The sequence below is a fragment of the Danio rerio genome, chromosome 3, assembly GCF_052040795.2.
Source record: "Danio rerio strain M-AB ecotype USA chromosome 3, GRCz13ab, whole genome shotgun sequence".
Classification (NCBI taxonomy): Eukaryota; Metazoa; Chordata; class Actinopteri; order Cypriniformes; family Danionidae; genus Danio; species Danio rerio.
Genome location: NC_141023.1, coordinates 39,871,647 through 39,891,575, shown reverse-complemented (window position 1 = coordinate 39,891,575; position 19,929 = coordinate 39,871,647). Strand labels below are relative to the sequence as shown.

Below are 19,929 nucleotides of genomic sequence, written 5' to 3'. Positions count from 1 at the left end.
TGTCATAAAGCGATAAATCTGCAGCAACTGCGTGATGCTATCATGTTATTATAAAGCGAAATCTCTGAGGGGGAATATTTCCAATTCCTATGCCACAAAGGACTAAGGTAGTAAGGTATTCAAAAAGGGGTCCAACCCGGTTGTACCTAATAAACTTGCCAGTGAGAGAGTGTGTGTGTGTGTGTGTACATACATACATACATATATACATATATATATATATATATATATATATATATATATATATATATATATATATATATATATATACACACATACATACATATATATATATATATATACACATACATATATATATATATATATATATATATATATATATATATATATATATATATATATATATATATATATATATATATTAAAAAGCATTGTAACAAATGTATTCACTATTAGTTAAAATCGATTGTTGCATTAATTTAACTAACAGACCTTACTATAAAGTGTCGACTATATTGCAATTAGCTTTAACAAATGTCTCAAAGCTCCAGGAAATTTCGTGTTGTCTTCAGGTTTTCGAAGACATAAAGTAGAAGAAACATGTGTAATAATGTGAGTCCGCATCATTATAATAGGATGAACATTGCAGTTGTTCAGAAGTCGCTCTGTGTATTTTAGATCTTTCCTCAGTGGGCGGAACAGGAATTGCCCGAGTAGCCACGCCCCGCAGCCGCTCATTGGTCTCCAAATTTCGCGGACTTTGGCACGAGGAAAGCTGGAAGAGACCACAAAGTAGGTTTGGGCAAAACTTGTCTGACACATTTGCGAAGGTAAGTGAAATGTGATTAATTGCAAGTGTTTAATGCTTACACATAAACCGTTCACAATAGTTAACGTTAGCGTGGGGCAGAGTTTTAACCGAGTGTGTCAAATCAAACCCTTGTGACTTTTTGCATGTGCTTCGCATTCTCGACCGATGAATGCCGATCTGTTATTCTTGTGTAAATCGTTGCATGACGAGCGTGTTAAAGACAACTATTTTGTACTTTTTATACAGTCACATCTCCGTTTTTATGAGTATAACATTAATCATGTGTATCCAAAGTTTGTATCGTTGCTAGACGTTGGCGAATGTATTCGCGGCAAAAATATAATCTTAAAGGCAGAAGTTCCGGTTAATGTGTCGCTTAACTTTAACCTAAAGTTATATACTTGTGCTTTAAAAGCACTTCTCAAAGTTGTTTCATAACCTGTAACAGGCGTGCTGTGCTCTGGCAGCTGCATTCAGTTGCATCATTTGATAGACAGCTGAGCAGTTTTGTGTGTGTGTGTGTGTGTGTGTGTGTGTGTAAATATATCAATTGTCTTTTAATATGATTCGTAACATTTTGTAGTATTATTTGCTTTGGTGATCATTTAATTGCAATAATGTATTCGCACGTGATTAACTGCTTTATTTTTCATTGTTCATGTTAACTGATGTAGTCGTTATTGTAAAGTATTTTAATAATGACCATTTATCAGTTGTTTTATTATACTAGTTCGAGGTTATTTTTCCCTTTTTTGCAAGCGTACCTTTATTTTACACACACATTTCTCAATATCTATATATTTTTTTTCAATTGAAGACCATGACTATTATTAGTTTTATTTGATGCATCCTAAATATATGATTGCTACTCGCAATTGCTACTACTACTAGCACTGTGTTTACACTATGTTTTGCATTTGGCAGTCTTGTATAGATTAATGATGTTTATTCCAGTTCATCAACCATGTCCCAGCTCAACGGTCATACTGAGAAAACATGGGAATCTCATAACAAGATGATGCTGGAGCCTCTGAGCACCAATGATCCTGAGGTAAGACTGATTGTTACACCTGGCTCAGGGATGTAACATAGTAAGGGAGACGACAAGGAGAAGTATAATCAAAAAGAAGATTTATTTAACTCAATTTAAATTATATAATCAAAATATCAGTGTGAAATGCAAATGAATGGATGCGGTAAATGTTGTCAGTGATAGTGTATGGATGCGAAACAAAACATAATGTCCAAATTGGAGCGCAGCTCTGGCCAACTGCCAAGTGAATCGACAGCGCCCCGACAAGCTCTCTGACCAGCATCAGGTGCACTGAAGGCAGCCCCCAATCTAGAATCAAATCAAAAACACAAAACAACGCAGTCCTAACACTAATCATATCATGGACTGATTTAAAGTGACTGTCCATCCAAACATGAAAATTCCTCAAAATGTACTCACACTCATGTGGTTCAAAACTTATTTCTATTGAGCACAAACAAGATATTTTGAAGAATGTTGGAAAGTAACAACTATTGAAATCCAAAGTAGGAACAAATATAAAGTAGAGCTTAATGGGTACTTTTATCCAACCGTCTTCAGAATAACTTTATATTCAGTTCTAAGAGAATAAAGTCAAACAGGTCTGGAATAAGTGCAGCATGAGTAAAGCACTTACTTGTAACTTAAACAAATGTTTTCTCTCAAAGCAATTTTGACATGTCTATCCGAATGTTCTACCCATGCAGCAAACATTTTTAGATGGCTAGAGAAAAAAAAGCTGTAGAGAAATTCTCATCTAAAACATTGTAATATTTTCTCAAAAACACCTGCGAGCCTATGCTTGGGATCATTTTGCTCACAGAGGCTGTCTTTGTGTAAATAGATCATTCTCTGGAGAATTAAAGCAGTTAAAATACTACCTTTATCTGACGTTATTCAATTTCAGTCTTCACATTAAAATGTATTTCTTGTGAACAGGAAGAAAATAATTTGCTGTTACAAAATAAAGCAGCATACGTTGAGGAATTCGCCTCAGTTACATCAGCCATGCCTGTTCAAATAAATGAACTTAAGCAAAAAATTCACATGGGGGAAAACGTCCTATAAGTAAACTAGAGCAAGTGACTTAATGCATGTGGTGTGAAAAAAGCATTAGCTAGAACAAAATTCTATCTCTTGACTAACCAGTCAAAAAATAGCCTTGGGCAAAGACACAAGTGCAGTGATGACACATTCACTAACAATCAGAATGAGCTTTATTCTCCAATTGTGCACAAACACGCAAGGAATTTTTTTTTCACATCCATTTATAACAATAAAGAATGGCTGGAATGACTGGTCAGGCTGATAATGTGAAAACTGGCCAATTCTGGCCTTTGGCCAGTTGATTGGTGCATCTCTAGAGCAAAGGGCTGTTTTGGGAATTCTGATGAAATCACGTCTCTTAGACTATGATCTCCCCTTTGATGTTTATCTGCAGAGCAATTCATATCAACTCAATCAAAATAGATTCTATCTGTGCTTATTTGTTAATACCTGGACATTGTGGAATCAAAGGCAGTGCTGCAAAAACAAAAAAAACTTTTGAAGGACCCCAAGATTTGTTCACTGCTTTAATCTAAAACCAACAATTTGTTCACACATTAATAACAAATGGCAAAGAGAATGTGATCTACATACAAAAAACAAACTTCACGAAATTAGCCCTGATGTCAGTAAAAAAAACTTTACAATCGGTGTGATCAGATTGTTTTTACCCCTTGTATATTTGGTCACATATTTTTTTTGTAAAAGCACTTGAACTATGAAGCCTGTTGCATTGGATTGTGCTGTTTTTTAATTCTGTGTGAAACAAATTTTATTCAGTTTATTCATTTGAAGCAATTTAATGTTGTTAATCCAAATATAGTTTTACAGTTTGTCTTCAGTGTATGTTGTCTTGCTAATGCTAATGGCTGTAGAAGCTGGCATGGCTTTAAACACAAACAAAAGCAATAATTTTTTTTTGTTTTACTCCAGGTGTTTGACATCATAAAGAAGGAGAAGAAGCGTCAGACGTATGGGTTAGAGCTCATTGCTTCTGAAAACTTCACGAGTCGAGCTGTTTTGGAGGCTCTGGGCTCCTGCATGAACAACAAGTACTCTGAAGGTTATCCTGGCCAGAGGTGATTGTTCTGTATTGTTAAATTACAGTTTAATGCTGTTGTTGTAAAGCAAATAAGATTAGCATTATGTAATGAACACTTTGTACTTGTTCTTTGCTCAGACACATTTTAGAATTAGCCTTGTGTTAAACATCAGTAAAGCTTTGTTTAATGTGTTAGGTATTATGGAGGCACAGAGCACGTTGATGAGCTGGAGCGTTTGTGTCAGGACCGAGCTTTAAAGGTGTACGGCCTCGACCCGGAGAAATGGGGAGTGAATGTTCAGCCGTACTCTGGTAGGTTTGTTTCTGTGTCACTGGACTGTTGTTGCAGTTAGAGATGATGTAATCATTAAAGGGACAGTGCAGCCAAACATGGATATTTACTGGCCTTTTGCTCAATGTCCAAACCAATGTTGGTTTCTTTTTTTTATTTTATTTTGTTGAACATCAAAAGAAGATATTTTGAAGAATGTTGGGAAGCGGTAGTCATTACTATCAACAAAAACACTAGGCAAATCAATGGCTACCGGTTTCCAACATTCTTCAAAATCTTATGTTTGTTTTTTAGCAGAAGTTAAGAATTAAAAAAAAAAAATTTACTGGTAATTTTCAAGTGAACTAAATCTTTAACTCAAGCTCTTATTTAAACTATTATTATTACTGTTGTTATTATTTTTTCCTTCAGGGTCGCCCGCAAACTTTGCCGTATACACAGCTATAGTGGAGCCCCATGGGCGAATCATGGGCCTTGATCTGCCAGATGGTGGTCATCTCACTCACGGTTTTATGACTGACAAGAAGAAAATCTCTGCCACGTCCATTTTCTTTGAGTCTATGCCTTATAAGGTGACCTTGTAAGATAAATTTAAGTGGCTGGATGCATATGATCTGTTATTTACAAGTACAGTGATCTCTCGATATAACGCAGTTCACCTTTCGCTGCCTCGCAGTTTTTTTTTTGTGTGCAATTTGGCATGCTTTTTGTTTACAGCGCATTGTGTTTGCGTCCTGGTTGGCTGTAGACCACTGTCAATCAGTCTTCTTTGTGCTGTGTCTCCTGTACTGTACAAAATGCGTTCAGCTTGCCAAATTTGCTTGAATCTTCTACCGTTAGGAGTGTGACTCTAAAGTGCTCTACTGTGTTTGCAAGTTTTCTCCCCATAATGTCGACAAAACGTTCTGCACCGTCAAAGGCACCTACGTTAGCACCCAAAAGGCAGAGGAAGATGTTGATCATAGCACAAAAAGTTGAACTTCTGAACATGCTAAAGGAAGGTAGAAGTCACACTGATGCAGGGCACCATTACGGAATAAATTGAGGATCAAATGGTTTTCATCTTGTGTCGTCTTCTATAATACAGGACTTATTTTACTACGAAGGTTTGAACTTTAAGTGTTTAAACAAGAGAAAAATGTGAAAATGTTTATGCATGTCTAAGAAAAGTGTATGAAGTGTATAATGAGGGGTTTTACAGCTTTACAACGTCTATAATAATTGTAAAAAATAAAGTGCGCGACATGGCGGATTAAATCTTTTGTGGGTTAATTTTAGAACGTAATTCCTACAAATAACGAGGGACCACTGTGTGTTATAGCTTGCTTTTTTTTTCTTCAATTATTATGAATTATCATTTTCAAATAATAAGTGTCTTATTTGTCCAGGTCAATCCAGAAACTGGGTACATCGATTATAACAGACTTGAGGAAAATGCTCGTCTCTTCCACCCAAGACTAATCATTGCAGGTCAGTATTTTTTCTTAGAAAATCTGAGGAACTCATTTTAGTTGGTTTTTTTTTTCCCTGAATCTTGTCGTTTTTCTTTTTCCTTATTTTCTTTTTTAAACATCTTATGAGTTGTGATTTTGTTTGTCGTGTGTGCGTGCGTGTGTAAAAAGAATCTATAACTTTTTATTCCCAATTATTGGTGCATCATAAATTATTTTCAGATTACTTTGCCAAAAAAAGAAAACCAAGTGTGACTACATAATCAAGGTTTTCTTTAAAGATTATATTGAGTGACAGTTGATGATAGTCTAATGTGTAAATATTTAATAGATATTACATGCATTGATGTTGAGTGACTTCTCTTACAACATTCACAACATTAATTTTAGTCAGCGCTAATAACAGAAACAATTATATTAGAGAATAAAATTAAGTTTATAGATGTAGAAGTATTGTTATTATAATTATACTATATTAGTTTTTATTATAACTAATATAAGTTAATGTTAAATAATGTATTTACTGACATAAATAATGAACAATGCCTTTATAACAGCATATAGTTAGTCATAAAGTTGCTCGTTGTTAGTTCTTGTGAACTCAAAGTGCATTAATGCTAACAAACACCTTTGTATTTTAATAATGCATTAGTACATGTTGAATAATGATTAATAAATACTGTACAAGTTCGTTCTTAGTTCTTGTTAGCAAATACATTTAATTAATGGATCCTTTTGGTAAAGTATGAGCAAAACTGTTTCTGAATATTTAATTATTATTATTTTTTTAATGATACATGTTTATTACTTTGTTTTTTATAGTTTTTATTATAATTCATTGTTTTAATAGTGCTTCATACATTAGTTATTTAGCAAAAATGAATAAAACAACATAAAATCTTCTCTTTCTGCTTGTAGTTGGACAAATAGCTTTCTCAAATTCACATTACTAGTTGAGCCAGTGTTGCTTGGATGAGAAAAAGAACGACTAAGATTTGTAAATATTTATATTAAAAAAAGTTGATGTGTTTAATTAATAAGGCACCAGCTGCTATTCCCGAAACTTGGACTACAGTCGGCTGAGGAAGATTGCGGATGAGAACGGAGCGTATCTTCTGGCAGACATGGCTCATATCAGTGGTCTGGTGGCAGCAGGGGTCGTTCCTTCTCCATTTGAATACTGTGATGTTGTTTCCACGACCACCCATAAGACTCTGAGGGGCTGCAGGGCAGGAGTCATATTCTTCAGGAAGGGTGAGTTTGGTTTGATTTTGTAAAACTGAATCAAGGTCAAAGATACTGTAACGACTCGCTGTCTCTCGTTTTTCAGGAGTTCGTAGTGTTGATGCAAAGACCGGCAAGGAGACGATGTACAACTTAGAGAGTCTGATTAATCAGGCTGTGTTTCCTGGACTGCAGGGCGGCCCGCATAACCATGCCATCGCAGGTAACAGCTGAGCTCCTATATGTCTTTATTGACTACATGTTTGTTTATTAGATGCTGAAAACATTGCCTGCACAGTTCTCAGTAGGGTTGGGTCTAACGCTGAGCCCCGCCCCCATCGTAGCAGCAACCCGCTCACGAAAAATACACACTCAGGCCCTGTTTACACAAATGCGTATTAATTTTAAAAAGGAATTTTAGAATGAAAACAAATCCACGTCCACACTGGCGTTTCATCTTGCGTTTCTGAAAAGTCCCCTTCACACTATACAGCTAAAAATGCACATCACGTGACCACACAAACACACACACTCTGTCATGCTGTAGCGTATACACGCATTTGAGCTCCAGCAGACAGCTTTGAGTGCAAAACCCCTGAGAGCAGTGCACGTCGGACAGTTTATCAAGGATGACCTGATTGATCGCGTCTCACTCATCGCAATGTTTCACAGTAGACATCGTACCATGTCAAATTGGTCGACACCTTCCAACCCTAGTCCGCAGGTGTGTTAATAGTCTGTTAGCTGTTGCAAGTCTGTATGATGACCAACTTGGGGAAAATCACCTAAAAATCACTCTAATTCATCCTGTTTTACTCATGAAGTAAAATGCACGCAAATATATCACATGCATATACAACTTATTTCATCCCTTTTAAATAAGAAAAAAACTAATATGCTCAAAGAAATAAACTAATAAATGTAAAAATAAATTGAAGCTGATTTCTGGGCTTTATTGATCTTAATATACATGTTTATGTGTTACATGTTTCAGACAGCTTAATTTCTTTGTTAATTTTACAGTTCTCCAGATATTAATGGGTTATAAAATGTGAGACAGCCAATCATGCATGTGCTTTTGTAATTGACAACCAAATCTGACATTGCATTTTTTATTTTTATCAGTTTACAGCAAAATAAACAGAAAATAGATAAATTAATGTATTTTGGTAATTAATATTTGACACCCTCAATTTGTTTTCATTTTCTTTCTTCCAAGTATATTCTTTGTCTTAAATAAAACAAGAAGTATTCATGTAATATAGGGATGTAATGGTATCAGAATTTCACGGTACGACAATACCTCGGTATGGATGGCACGGTACGGTATTTATTGAATAATTTACAGAAAAAACAAAACTGATGAAAAGACTCAAAGTGCCAAAAGTGTTTATTTACCTTATCACTGAACATATCAATGACATATAAATTAGCCATCTATCTGTAAGTTTCGAAACAGGAGCTTCAATTTTAATAAAAAACTATTTAACTATACAAAAAAATAAAGTTTCAATTTAGTATTATTGAAATCTCATCACATTCAACATTTAATCACTCACTCACTTAGATAGAGATGGGGTTTTTAAGGAAAATTATCATTTTAACTATAATCTGGTAAAAGACAGAGAGATATGATTTAGCCAAGGTTAACAGCAGTGGGTAACGTTGTGCATTGTCTTTCCACCACTTGAAAGGATAAGCCATGAGTAAGATAGAGGTCTCTTTGCGGTACAAGTCAATGTCTGCAACAATCTAACTAGTGTGCCGTGTTCTGCAGTCCCCATGACTGTTTTTAGTCGTATTCCCCGACTTCTATTTCACCACCGTCTGCCAGTGCCTGCATACTGTTTTTTTTCTTTGTCTGTCACCTTTTCTACTTTTTCTAGTATCTTTTTAGAAAGAAACTGAAATGCTTCCACACATCCGATTTAAAACCCGCTTTAGGTTCGATCATTTCCAGCTCTTTTTCTTCCCCGCTACTAGCAAAACACACTCCATTTCCGCATTACTGGATCTGTAGTGACAACAAACCGCAAAGGATGATGAGGCCTAGGCTGATGGGAATTGTAGTTCCCGCTACCTCCTGTTTGCTTCATTCGCCTAAGCTAATATAGTTTTGAGTCATGCGCCTAGAGTAATATTGAAAAAAATTACTATTGCTGTATGACGGTATTTACAATATTGTTACATCCCTAATGTAATTTACACTAACCGTTCTCATTCAAATTAATTCATTTTTAGAATTGTGAATATTTCTGAATGCTGATATATTTTTATATTTGTCTATACAATATTTTTTTTCTATAAAAGATCTTTTAAATGTATTGCATCATTTGAACCAAATGTTTTCTCCAAATCATGTGCTTTAATTTGTTGTGATTCACAGGTGTCGCTGTTGCTTTGAAGCAGGCGCTGACTCCTGAGTTTAAAACCTATCAGTTGCAAGTTCTGGCAAACTGCAAGGCTTTGGCCTCTGCTCTGATGGACAAGGGCTACAAAGTTGTTACTGGTAGGTTTCTTAAGGATTTAGGTGTAAATTATAGGCAAAAGTAATGATTCGCTGAGTGATATAGATTGGATACAGAAGGGCAGCTGTGTTAAGTAAATTATTTTATTTTTAAATAAAGGCGGCTCTGATAATCACCTCATCTTGGTTGATCTCCGTTCAAATGGAACTGATGGAGGAAGAGCAGAGAAAGTTCTGGAAGCCTGTGCCATCGCCTGCAACAAAAACACCTGCCCAGGTGCACAAACAAACACTTCTTTTTGAGCTGAATGTTTATTTTTCTTCTGCTTTTCTTTCCACTTAACCTTTTACAAAATTCTGTTTCGAAGGTGATAAAAGTGCCTTGCGGCCCAGCGGCCTGCGTTTAGGGTCACCAGCTCTCACGTCTCGAGGACTGTTGGAGGAACATTTCCATAAGGTTGCAGAGTTCATTCACCAGGGTGAGCTTCACAGTAACACAACACTGAATCACTGTTTTTGTATTGGTGTTTTGGCTGTTTCAGGTCTGTCATGGGTAATAAGTATGACACTTAAACCTCTAATAGCTGGGGGAAATCTCATCTTTTATGAGGGATTCATTGATTCAACAGAGTATCCATTTAAAAGTAAATAAATGGCTCTCCCTCTGAACCAGTGTGCATAATATCTACACTAGATAGCATGTCCGATTAGTATACTAAAGTACAGTATGCCAGAAGTTACCGGATGGTCTACTGTTTCTGGTAGGATGTGTCCATGAAAACTCTATGCCTTTGTTTTATGCATTTCATTTTGTTTACACTAGCCCCTTTCACACAGTGATACCGCTAAATATCTGGAAAATTTCCGGAAAAATTTACAGGTAAATTAAAAAAAGCGCTGTTCCCACAGACGAGAACGTTACAGAAAAGAGGTTTTTCCAGAAAAGAGCACTCGCACATCCATTCCAAAATACCGGTATATAATGACATAATTAACTAGAAATGACCTCTAAATGGCTGTACTTGTATTTGCAAACATTTGACTAAATTACTAACTCTGTGGATGGAAAAGTATTGTGAATAACTTCGATGAAAACCATATGAATCTGCATAAATAATAAATAACATGATATTACCCCGAAAATAAATGAAAGACACTTGACAAATTATAATTTTGACACCAGGCATGATCAAACTGTCTATACCAGATATCAAATTGGACATTTTACGTTGACTCATTTGTATTTACTCTAACAAAGACCCACCTAAATAATTACTGGCAGACTGCTCTTACCATGAAACCTATTTTGTTGGAATGTGGAAGTTTGAATTCAATTAGACATAATTTATATAAGGAGAGTACTTCGATGGACTTTTTTAAAAAGGTACCACCAGGAAGAATTTAAAATTATTTATCAAAAATTTTACTGAAAAATCATATAACTTTGTATTTATTTCTGTGTGAATTTTATTTATTTATATTTTATACAGTTTATTTTTTAAATTGTAATACAAATTTGTTTTTATCATGTAATATTTGTATGTATATCCATTTTTTCCATGAAATGGCCATAAGTTGCTGATGTGGCAATAAATAAATAATAAATAAAAAACACTTTGCATGTCGAGATGTTCATAATATGCAAGTGTGTGCTGGTGCTCACAGGCTGCTTCACAGGCACACGCAATGCGTCAAGCAACTGAACGAACAAAGCATCTTATCAAAATTTTTTTGCACAGTTGGCATTAAGAAGGAACAGAGAAACAATCTGACTTACATCTAGCAGCTGAATGAGCCTGGAAAAATATTCAAAGGCTTTTATTTTCATAAACCGTGCAAACGTGAATGCGTCTGACTGTTCTGATTGGCTAAAGTAGACCACTCACGTCTCACAGAAGGAAGATTGCCGGAAAGAGCGCGTTCACGCCTGCAATCTTCCTTCTGCGTACACCCAGAACAGCATTCCGGCAAATTACCAGTAATGTTACTTCTCTTTCCAGAAAATTGCCGGAACAAATTTACCGGTATTTTCAAAAAGAACCTTTTCACACATACAGACCTTTCCGGAAAATTGCCGGTAATTTTCCAGAAATATCTGTATGTGTAATAAGGGCTACTGTCAGGTACAGGGAAAGGAATAAGGGACTTTCATAAAAAAAGCATTTAAACCTCATTGCCTAATTGCATTTGGGAAGTGTTTTTGTTTTTTTACTCGGGAATAAATGGCCACTCGCATAATTGGATAACAGTTTAAATATTTCCATTTTTCAACAATTCTAAAGTTTGAAAGGATGGCTGTATGACCACTGATAAAAATTCTGCATGTGTGTGTCTGACGTTCTACTTCCTGATTTATTTGCTGTGATGTTAGGGTAAAAAAGCATGAATATGAGCATTTATTTTGTGGTTTATTTCATTTTCAATGTAAATATCTATAAGCATCCATTTAGCCTTTTAAATGCATCAATTGACAAGTATTCTCCTGCTAAAAGAGCAAAGGCTGGCAGATAAGTTTGCTACTTTTTTCGTTCTCCCCAATACAGAAGGAAATGAAATGTGGAGGTTGTTAACTGGGACAAGATGATTGACAGGCCAGTTTACATGGACAGGATGCACATTACTATGAGTGTCTGTTACAGCAGGGCTGCCAACACTCATGCATCTGACACTGTTCTCACACTCTCACGCCACACGTCCAGTTTCACACACAGTGCCAGTGACGTTTGTCTGTAGGATGGCCAGACATCCTGTTTTTCCTGGGACAGGGCTGCATTTCATCATTATCATAGAAACAGTATTTTGTTTTTCAATGTCTTTATTGCTGTAGTAGTCTAAAGCCCTGCTCACACTGTGAGATTTCAGCCATGATTTTGTCATCTGAGACAAATTTTGGGAAATCCTTAAAGAATTCTGAAGTCTTTGGCTAAAATATGTCATCTTAGTGGTTTAACATGTTCACAGACAGCCGCTTGGTGCCCGTTGCGATCAGATTTTTTCTCAGATGAAGTTCTGGCAGTGTCAGAAGATTTCAGACTCTTTCCTACAGTGTGACAACCGCTGTGATGAGCGTCAATCTAAGAACCAACCGAATTTGATGATGTGATTCACGCGACAATTCAAATGACTGTGAAAATCTCAAAAGGAATTTTTATTCTTCCTGGTTTTATTAGAGACACGCCATGTGCACATTTGCTGCAACAGTTTGTTTGTTTGCTGTGAGGAATCATTTCAGAATGTGGGATATTGAAAGTGTTACCAGGTGGATGACATCAAACTCCAGGGGAGTTTTTTTTTTTTTCGTGTTTGGTTTATCTTCATTCAATGACAGCTGAGATTTTACAGTGTAACATGGGAGCCATGTTCATGCAGTCTGGCGTGCTACAATCATTCAGGATTATTAAAAAATAAGTAAAAATCGCACACTGTGGGATTTTTAGGCGAAATGGTCAAATCAATTGTAGCAAGACTTAGAATTTGTTAAAGAATATTTTTTGTTAATTTGTTAAAGAACTAAAGAATATTGAATTTGTTTGTTTTATTTTTTTTATTACAATGAGTGTTTAATGCCTCGTTCAGACTAGCAGCGACTTTGTAGCTGCCTGTCGTCTGAGGGCAACCAGTTGTTGCTAGATCAGATTTGGTTGTGGTCGGAAGTTAATGAGAATTATTTGTATCATTTATAAAATTTTCCATTAATTGTACTTTATTAATGTCTATCCCAAACCCTAAACCCAACCGTCACAGTATTGTAAAAACAGTAGTTGTACTGAGTATTATTTGTTATTTATTAGATTACCCAATAAATTGTAAATTTTAATGTCTACTCCCAACCCTAAACCTAACCGTGACAGTAATTGAAAAAACAGTAGATGAAGGATTCTCAACTGTGTTGTGTCACTCGACATGGCCATCTGGTCACCAACGGTCGCTGCCGCACACATAGATGGAGGTCACCGGAAGTCGCTCGCTCTTCATTGAAATAAACGTTTGCCGCTGCGAGTATCTCATAGTGTGAATGAGGCTTTAGGAACTGACATGACTGTATGTTATACATTTTATATTTACTAAAGGCATGAATATAGCCAATGCTGCTGATATGACATTAAAACATAAACGGAAGATATTAGAAGACTAAAATGACCATCTTTGTTTTCAACAAGTTTTTTTTAACATGTTTTTGTGGCAAAACTAAAACTACAATTAAGATGTTATTATGATACTTATCATCTTAAGTGAAAAATATATCTTCTGATATCAAGCAAAGTTACAGCCCTACTCAGAGACTGACCATGTCAATCTGCTTTCAGGCATTGTGTTGACTTTGGAGATCCAGAAAAACATGAACCCTAAAGCAACATTGAAGGAGTTTAAGGAGGAACTGGCTCAAAATGAGAAGTACCAACTGAAAATAAAGGAAATCCGAAAGGAAGTGGAAGACTTTGCTGGAAAGTTCCCAATGCCCGGGTTGCCAGAGTTATAACTCATTTCTGCTTGACTTTTCTGTCCAAAAGATTTCCTTTACATTTGATGAGCACAGAGGCTTCAGTACAGATCACTGCAGTCAGAATACACATCAATCAGATGATTTCCCAATTATACAAGTCAAAGTTGTCCTGTTTGTCCTCAATATCACACATCAGGGTGGTTTCTGTAGACTTTTCTTGTATGTGGGCAAACTATAGTGTAACCTGAAACTGCACAACCAAGAATGTGTACATGCTGTGCAAATAAAGCTGGAAATATTGTCAATGTGAACACGTGACGTCTTTCTTGATGATTATGTAGAATTTACTCTAATGGTTTTACATGTGCAAGTCATTACCAATTCAGAATGAGACACATCATGTGCCTCAACCATGTAATAAAGGAAAGGATGTCTCCACCCAAACATAAGAGACATATAACGCAATGAGCCAAATCATAAATAATTTAATGAAATTGAAGGCAGAGTATTTTCACAGTGGGAAGCAACTTAGATGACCCTCAAAATTTACTAGACATAAACACCAGAGCATGAAGATTACACCTCATCCCAGACAAGCTCACTACACGGACTCGAAACAGACTGGAGAAAAGTAGCAAAGCATGATTTACAGAGCAAATAAGATTTGTTCGAGGAAACCTTCTTAGAAGATAATGTGCACATAATGGTATGGCTTATTCTCGATTTACATTCAACAGACTCCACAATTAGATGCTGAAAATCTGACTTACAAATCGTTACGAAGGCCGATAATTACTGGGTAGCCAAAACAACTCCATATTAAAACACACTTGCATCGGAAACAGCGGTGGCAGTTCAGATCTATAATTTTGGATTACGACTGCGGACATGCAGTAGTGGGAATAACAATTACAGACGATGGGTTTTGACGACAACCACCATTCTCGTTCATGTCACATCCTCACAGTTATCCATGCTTGTACACAACTTAAGACAGCGGTTTATAACCCTTTTAAATATATCTAAAACGTCTGACCAGTACAACACTTGAGATACTATGGAAGTGCCATCTTATTCGTCATCACATTTGTGTTCTTCAAACATGCAGGAGGTCGTGTAACAGTTCTTCACAATCTTGACATGCAGTACATTCATTCACTGTATCACACGATTACATTAAAACACAGAGGGTGGTTGGCTTCATTTTTGTTTGTGTAATATCTTCCACCTTTTTATTATTATTATTATAAAAAAAGATGGAAAGGGCAGAAAAAACAATTACTTAGCAAGTTTTTCCCCTATATTAATATTAGCACATTAACGATTTCTCAAATCAAGAACACAAGTATCAAAACAACTAAATTACTGACCCATTTCTGTACTCATATTAATACACATGATGCTAATGTGTTTAATAAAGGCTGTTGGGTGAAGGTAAAGCAGGTTTAGTGTTGTCACAATTATGCTTGTGATTTCCATGCACCGTCGGTCACACTCCTTGTAAAGGCAAGTATTAAATATTAAATAAGCCACCAGGAGCAGATCAATTAAATCACGATTAGAGATCCTCTTGCTGTTTCTTTTTTCCGGGGTAGCTGTGAATGGAAACTACACGCTTAAATAATGGCCTCTTTCGAAATGAGTCTACTTGCTGAATCTGGGGTTTTTAAACCACAAGAGGAGCCTATTTCCTCTCTTTCAAACGATTTGGTAATATATCGAAATATGAAATCTCTACTAGACTAAACAAACAGTCAAGACCACTTTTGTAACACCAAACGCTCAACCTGCCGCTTCCTGGAATGCCTTAGAAATATGCACACAAAAAAACCAAACAAAATGCAAGCGATTACATTCAATACATTTGGTCTCCTGATTTTTATCTGGATTAAAAAATAGTTCAGCCAAAAATGTTTACGCACTGTCTACTGTAGTGATTCCAAACCTTTATGAAGTTTTAGTCTTTTAAACAAAAGAAGGTATTGTGAAGAATGCTGAAAACTGGTAACCATTGACCTCCATTGTAGGAAAAACATAAATGATGAAATTTAATGGTTTCCTGCTTTAAAATGTCTTCATTTGTGAACAGAAGAAACTCAACCAGGTTTGGAACAAGCGAAGAGACCGAACTTTCAGTTTTTGCCGAACTATCTCTTTAATTCAGCGTTTCCCAACCCTTTTCCTAGAGGCATATCAACAGCACATATTTTACAGTCTCCCTTATTTGACCCATTAACTTCAGGTTTTGGAGTCCTCTAATGTTCTGATGAGTTGATTTAGGCGTGTTTAATTAGGTTGAAAATGTGTACTGTTGGTGTGCCTTTAGGAACAGGATTGGGAAACGTAATGTCGAACATACAGCGGACACATTCAGATCTTATACAAATAGCTGGTGGTGTAATTAAAAGAAAAAGACGGGTTGCCCACTTTGGCGGACCCGTGAATGTAATGCTGCTTGATGAGCTCACTCAGGTACTGGATGATTTTACTTTCCTCCACAGTGTAGCCGAGCTGCAACAAGAAATTAGTCCTGCGCGATGTTACCGAGCCCTGGTCGTTGATGTCCATGGGAAGGTGAATGTGATGGCAGAATGTATAAAGGAAGGCCTTGGCTGTAAGCTGAGTCAACATACCCTGAATGTGGAGGAAGTAGGTGCTGCCACGTTTGATCTGAGTCCTGTGGTCTGCCAAGTGGCTTATTAGTGTTCCCTTGTATGGCGGACACCGGAGGGTTTTGTTGTCACAGTCCAAAATGCTTATGTAACGGCTGTATCGATTCAAAGAGTGGAGGATGCTGGATCCAGCCGGAGAGGCAGCTCTGTAATAAAAATAAATAAATAAGAATTGGAAATACAATAAATCAGACGCTGCACTTTTGGTCAATGATTTAAAGCATTGCCTGCAAACTGATTTTGAAGTTTGACACAGAACTCCCCAGTTGATCTGAATGAATGAGATCATCTGGTTTAATTATATTCATATCGCAATATATATTGCTGCAAAACTTATATCACAATGTCAGAGTTTTCCAATATTGTGCAGCCCTACACATTGATCGACTACAGGTAGATGTATGCTGGAATTCAATATTCAATGTATCAGGATAATGAAAATGTACAATATTGATTTTGTGGGCACTTGAAAAAATAATACAGTAAATATTTATGATTTAAAATTTAAGAGGATCTACATTGTATTTTCAGTGGTGTTCATAACGCTGACAAATGCATTTGTTTGCCTTATTTTTTACCTTAATATTTCAAACACTTTAATGTCAAACATTTCAAATTAATCATGTTAATATTGTCTACTACAGGCTGAATACTGACAGAAGATTTTGATATTTTCAGTTAATGCATAATGACATATTAAAATTGTATTTGTGATTTTATTATCTTGCTACAACGTGTAATAGTTTTATTAAATGGAGTTAATAACTAACAAAATTCTGTTGTATAATAAACTTGATTTAAATCCACTAACCTTTACTAAGACCTAATTGTAAAGGAGTTTTACCTATAGTACTTTATAACCTTTTTGCAATGTAATTTGGTGAATATTTATCTACAATAAAGCAACACACAAAGTATATTTTGTCGATATTCTTGTTAAAGTAATCCTTTTTTGCAGGTCAATATTGTGATAACAGTATACCCTGATAAAAGCTTCAGCAATTAAATCACAACAAGACAATTTGACAGGGTCATAAACCTAACTACAGTCATTTTACCTCTGCAATCCAATAAGTTTCCATCTCTGCAGGTCTGTAAGCTGAAATGGCGTTGAGAGCCATGGCTGGACCGTTTCACCATACTTTCCCAGATTTGGCACAAAAATGAATAAAGCGTTCACCAGCTTCCTCACTGTACCCTCATCAACTCCCAGAATAACAAGCGTTCGGCCACTCAGAAGGCAGGAAATGGCTTGCTGAGCAAAGGGGTATTGCCTGATGAAGCGAAGGGCGCTGTGACCAGCTTTCTTCTTCTGCTTTACGGTCAACGCACTGCCGTAGGTGAAAGGAGACACGGCTCGGTCGGAGCTGGTAGAGATGCTCATGAAGCTGGTGCGATCAAATACATCCTCGATGTTAATTTTTGCCACCTCCTCAGAGAGAACGCTAGTGTTGAGTTCAGAAAAAGTCAATCCCATGTTGGGGCTCTCTTCCAAAATGTAGTCCATCTGTAAGGCAGGATCTCCATGAAGAAGAGACAGAGGCTCTTGGTTGACCACGGTGTCGCCGCAACACTCCTGAGCAAGCTCAGGTAAAGGATCCTCAAAAATAAAACCATCCTGTCCAATACAGCAAGCTGCATCCATCTGGACTAGATTCCCATCAGATCTCCTATGTGGGACAGCAATAGAGCTAGATGCATTGTCAGAATAGGACGGAATGGATATCTTGCTTCTCCTTTCAAGGCCATCAAAGAAATTTGTTTGTAGACTGGAAGGACTAACACTTCCTAGAGCCTCTATACTCTTGTCGCTACTAAAACTGCCTTTGGTCTCAGTGTCAGCGTTTTCAGAGGTTTCCTGTGTGATGTCTGATGTGCTGGACTCAGGTGGACCTTCCCCAGACTCCACACCTGGCTTAAGGTGGTCTACGTCTATGCAGGTTGTGTAGGAGTCCAGACTCAGCGGCTCGCCGGAAAAGTTCAGGATGGGGATTGTTGGGTTGTTGGAAGGAATACTGAAGTTCTTTGAGGCTCCTCCGTCCTCCCAGTCGTGTTCGGCTTCGAAGAGAAAACTAGTAACTCTTTGTTTGCTCACAAGAGCCCTGTCGATCTGGCTGGTGTAAATGAAGCACAGATCTCCTCGGAAGGACTTCTCCACTGCATTTAGCTGCTCTAGAGTTTGGAGGAAAAAGCTAGTGTCGCAGAGCTCCTCCAGCGTTTTCAAGCGTTTATCAAAACACTTTGCGGATTTGGCCTTGATGAGCTGCGGTGTGTAAGAAGACTTTCTACTTTCTGTTTCTACTGTGTTTTCTGCACTGTCAGAAGGATTAGTGTCCTTTAGCGTCTCGTCCATTACAGGAGGTTTCTCTGCCTCACACTGAACAAAATCCACATCTCTCTTTCTCCTGGAAGGATAGGATGTGATTTGTCTCAGCAGATCTTTGTGCTCATAGATGGACTTCTCCACATTTGCTAATTCATTCGCCTTCTCGATGGCTTGTGTGGAGTAACAGCCATTGTTCATTTTCTGCAGCTCCGTCTCTTTGTGCAACACTGATCTGGTGTACTCCAGGTCTTTTAGTTTCTTTTCCAGCTCGTTTGCGAAAGCTTTCCTATTTCCTGATTTCAGACATTCTGAGGCCTTGGAAAACTCCGATGACAGCTCCTGGAACTGCTGCATGATCTTCCTCTCGTCTGCAGAAATGTAGGCCATACAGAAGGGCCGTACAAATCCTCGAGCCTCCAAATCATACAGCGTCAGGTGATGGACGTAGGCGAATGCACCTTCCTTGGAGTCACCCAGAACCACTTTTGAGTCCTCCACAAAATTAAGCTTTGGGTAGTTACTCCCAGGAGGATGACCGACAAAAGACGCCTGGTAGTCCACAGACATGATGCGAAGCGAGAAATAGTTAAGGTCAAACGTCCCACACACCTTGGGGTCACTGGGAATGGTGAGTAAAGGCTGTGGACCCACCTGCTCTGAGAATTCAGAGATGAGAATGAAATCTTTCGAGAATTTCGCATAGGATGTCTTCGTCCATGGATTTGCATTGGCAGCATGAGTAAACAAAGGCACCGAAAACTCATCTGGAAGTGACAACGGATCTGAGAATGAGTCCCCAAAGTCATCTTCTTTGGTAAAAGCCACCACATCTGGTGAGCCAATCATGTTCTCTGAGTTTATAGAGAAACATCAGCAGAAATACCTTTCAGGTGTCAATATATCCACTGATGAAGACACGATTCCACTGATGAAGACATGATATTTCACAAGAACATCGTTTTGAAGTCAAAATCATTCATTCGAGGGCTCTCACCGTATACAGCAGGGCTGTTTAAGTCCACTGAGCCAGATCACGATCTGCTGAACATGAGATGAAGGCGATGCTCGCCAGAATGACAGACCTTTGACGTCACCTGCCATACATCCGACGCATCCATCAATGGCCACCGCCTATATAAACCGCTTTATATTCGGGCGA

The 19,929-nt window shown here is 37.3% G+C and overlaps 2 protein-coding genes and 1 long non-coding RNA gene across 3 annotated transcripts; 1 reads left to right on the top strand and 2 right to left on the bottom strand.

Annotated features, from left to right (window-relative positions):
• The first annotated feature begins 734 nt into the window (after nucleotides 1–734).
• shmt1 (serine hydroxymethyltransferase 1 (soluble)) lies at nucleotides 735–14,080 on the top strand. Its single transcript, NM_201046.1, is given in 12 exon segments — nucleotides 735–791; nucleotides 1,727–1,823; nucleotides 3,786–3,931; nucleotides 4,091–4,206; nucleotides 4,598–4,758; nucleotides 5,575–5,656; nucleotides 6,679–6,891; nucleotides 6,968–7,084; nucleotides 9,248–9,370; nucleotides 9,489–9,605; nucleotides 9,697–9,807; nucleotides 13,636–14,080. Coding segments are annotated over 11 exon segments (1,446 nt in total). The 5' UTR covers nucleotides 735–791; nucleotides 1,727–1,736; the 3' UTR covers nucleotides 13,809–14,080.
• LOC147845975 (uncharacterized) lies at nucleotides 4,448–6,415 on the bottom strand. Its single transcript, XR_015481102.1, has 2 exons — nucleotides 5,089–6,415; nucleotides 4,448–5,006 (listed from the first exon to the last, which is right to left on the bottom strand). It is a non-coding gene; the product is annotated as an uncharacterized LOC147845975 (long non-coding RNA).
• Nucleotides 14,081–14,240: 160 nt separating the features above from the next.
• smcr8a (Smith-Magenis syndrome chromosome region, candidate 8a) lies at nucleotides 14,241–19,876 on the bottom strand. The gene is given in 2 exon segments (NM_001353855.1): nucleotides 14,241–16,590; nucleotides 17,503–19,876. Coding segments are annotated over 2 exon segments (2,562 nt in total). The 5' UTR covers nucleotides 19,617–19,876; the 3' UTR covers nucleotides 14,241–16,142.
• Nucleotides 19,877–19,929: the final 53 nt, after the last annotated feature.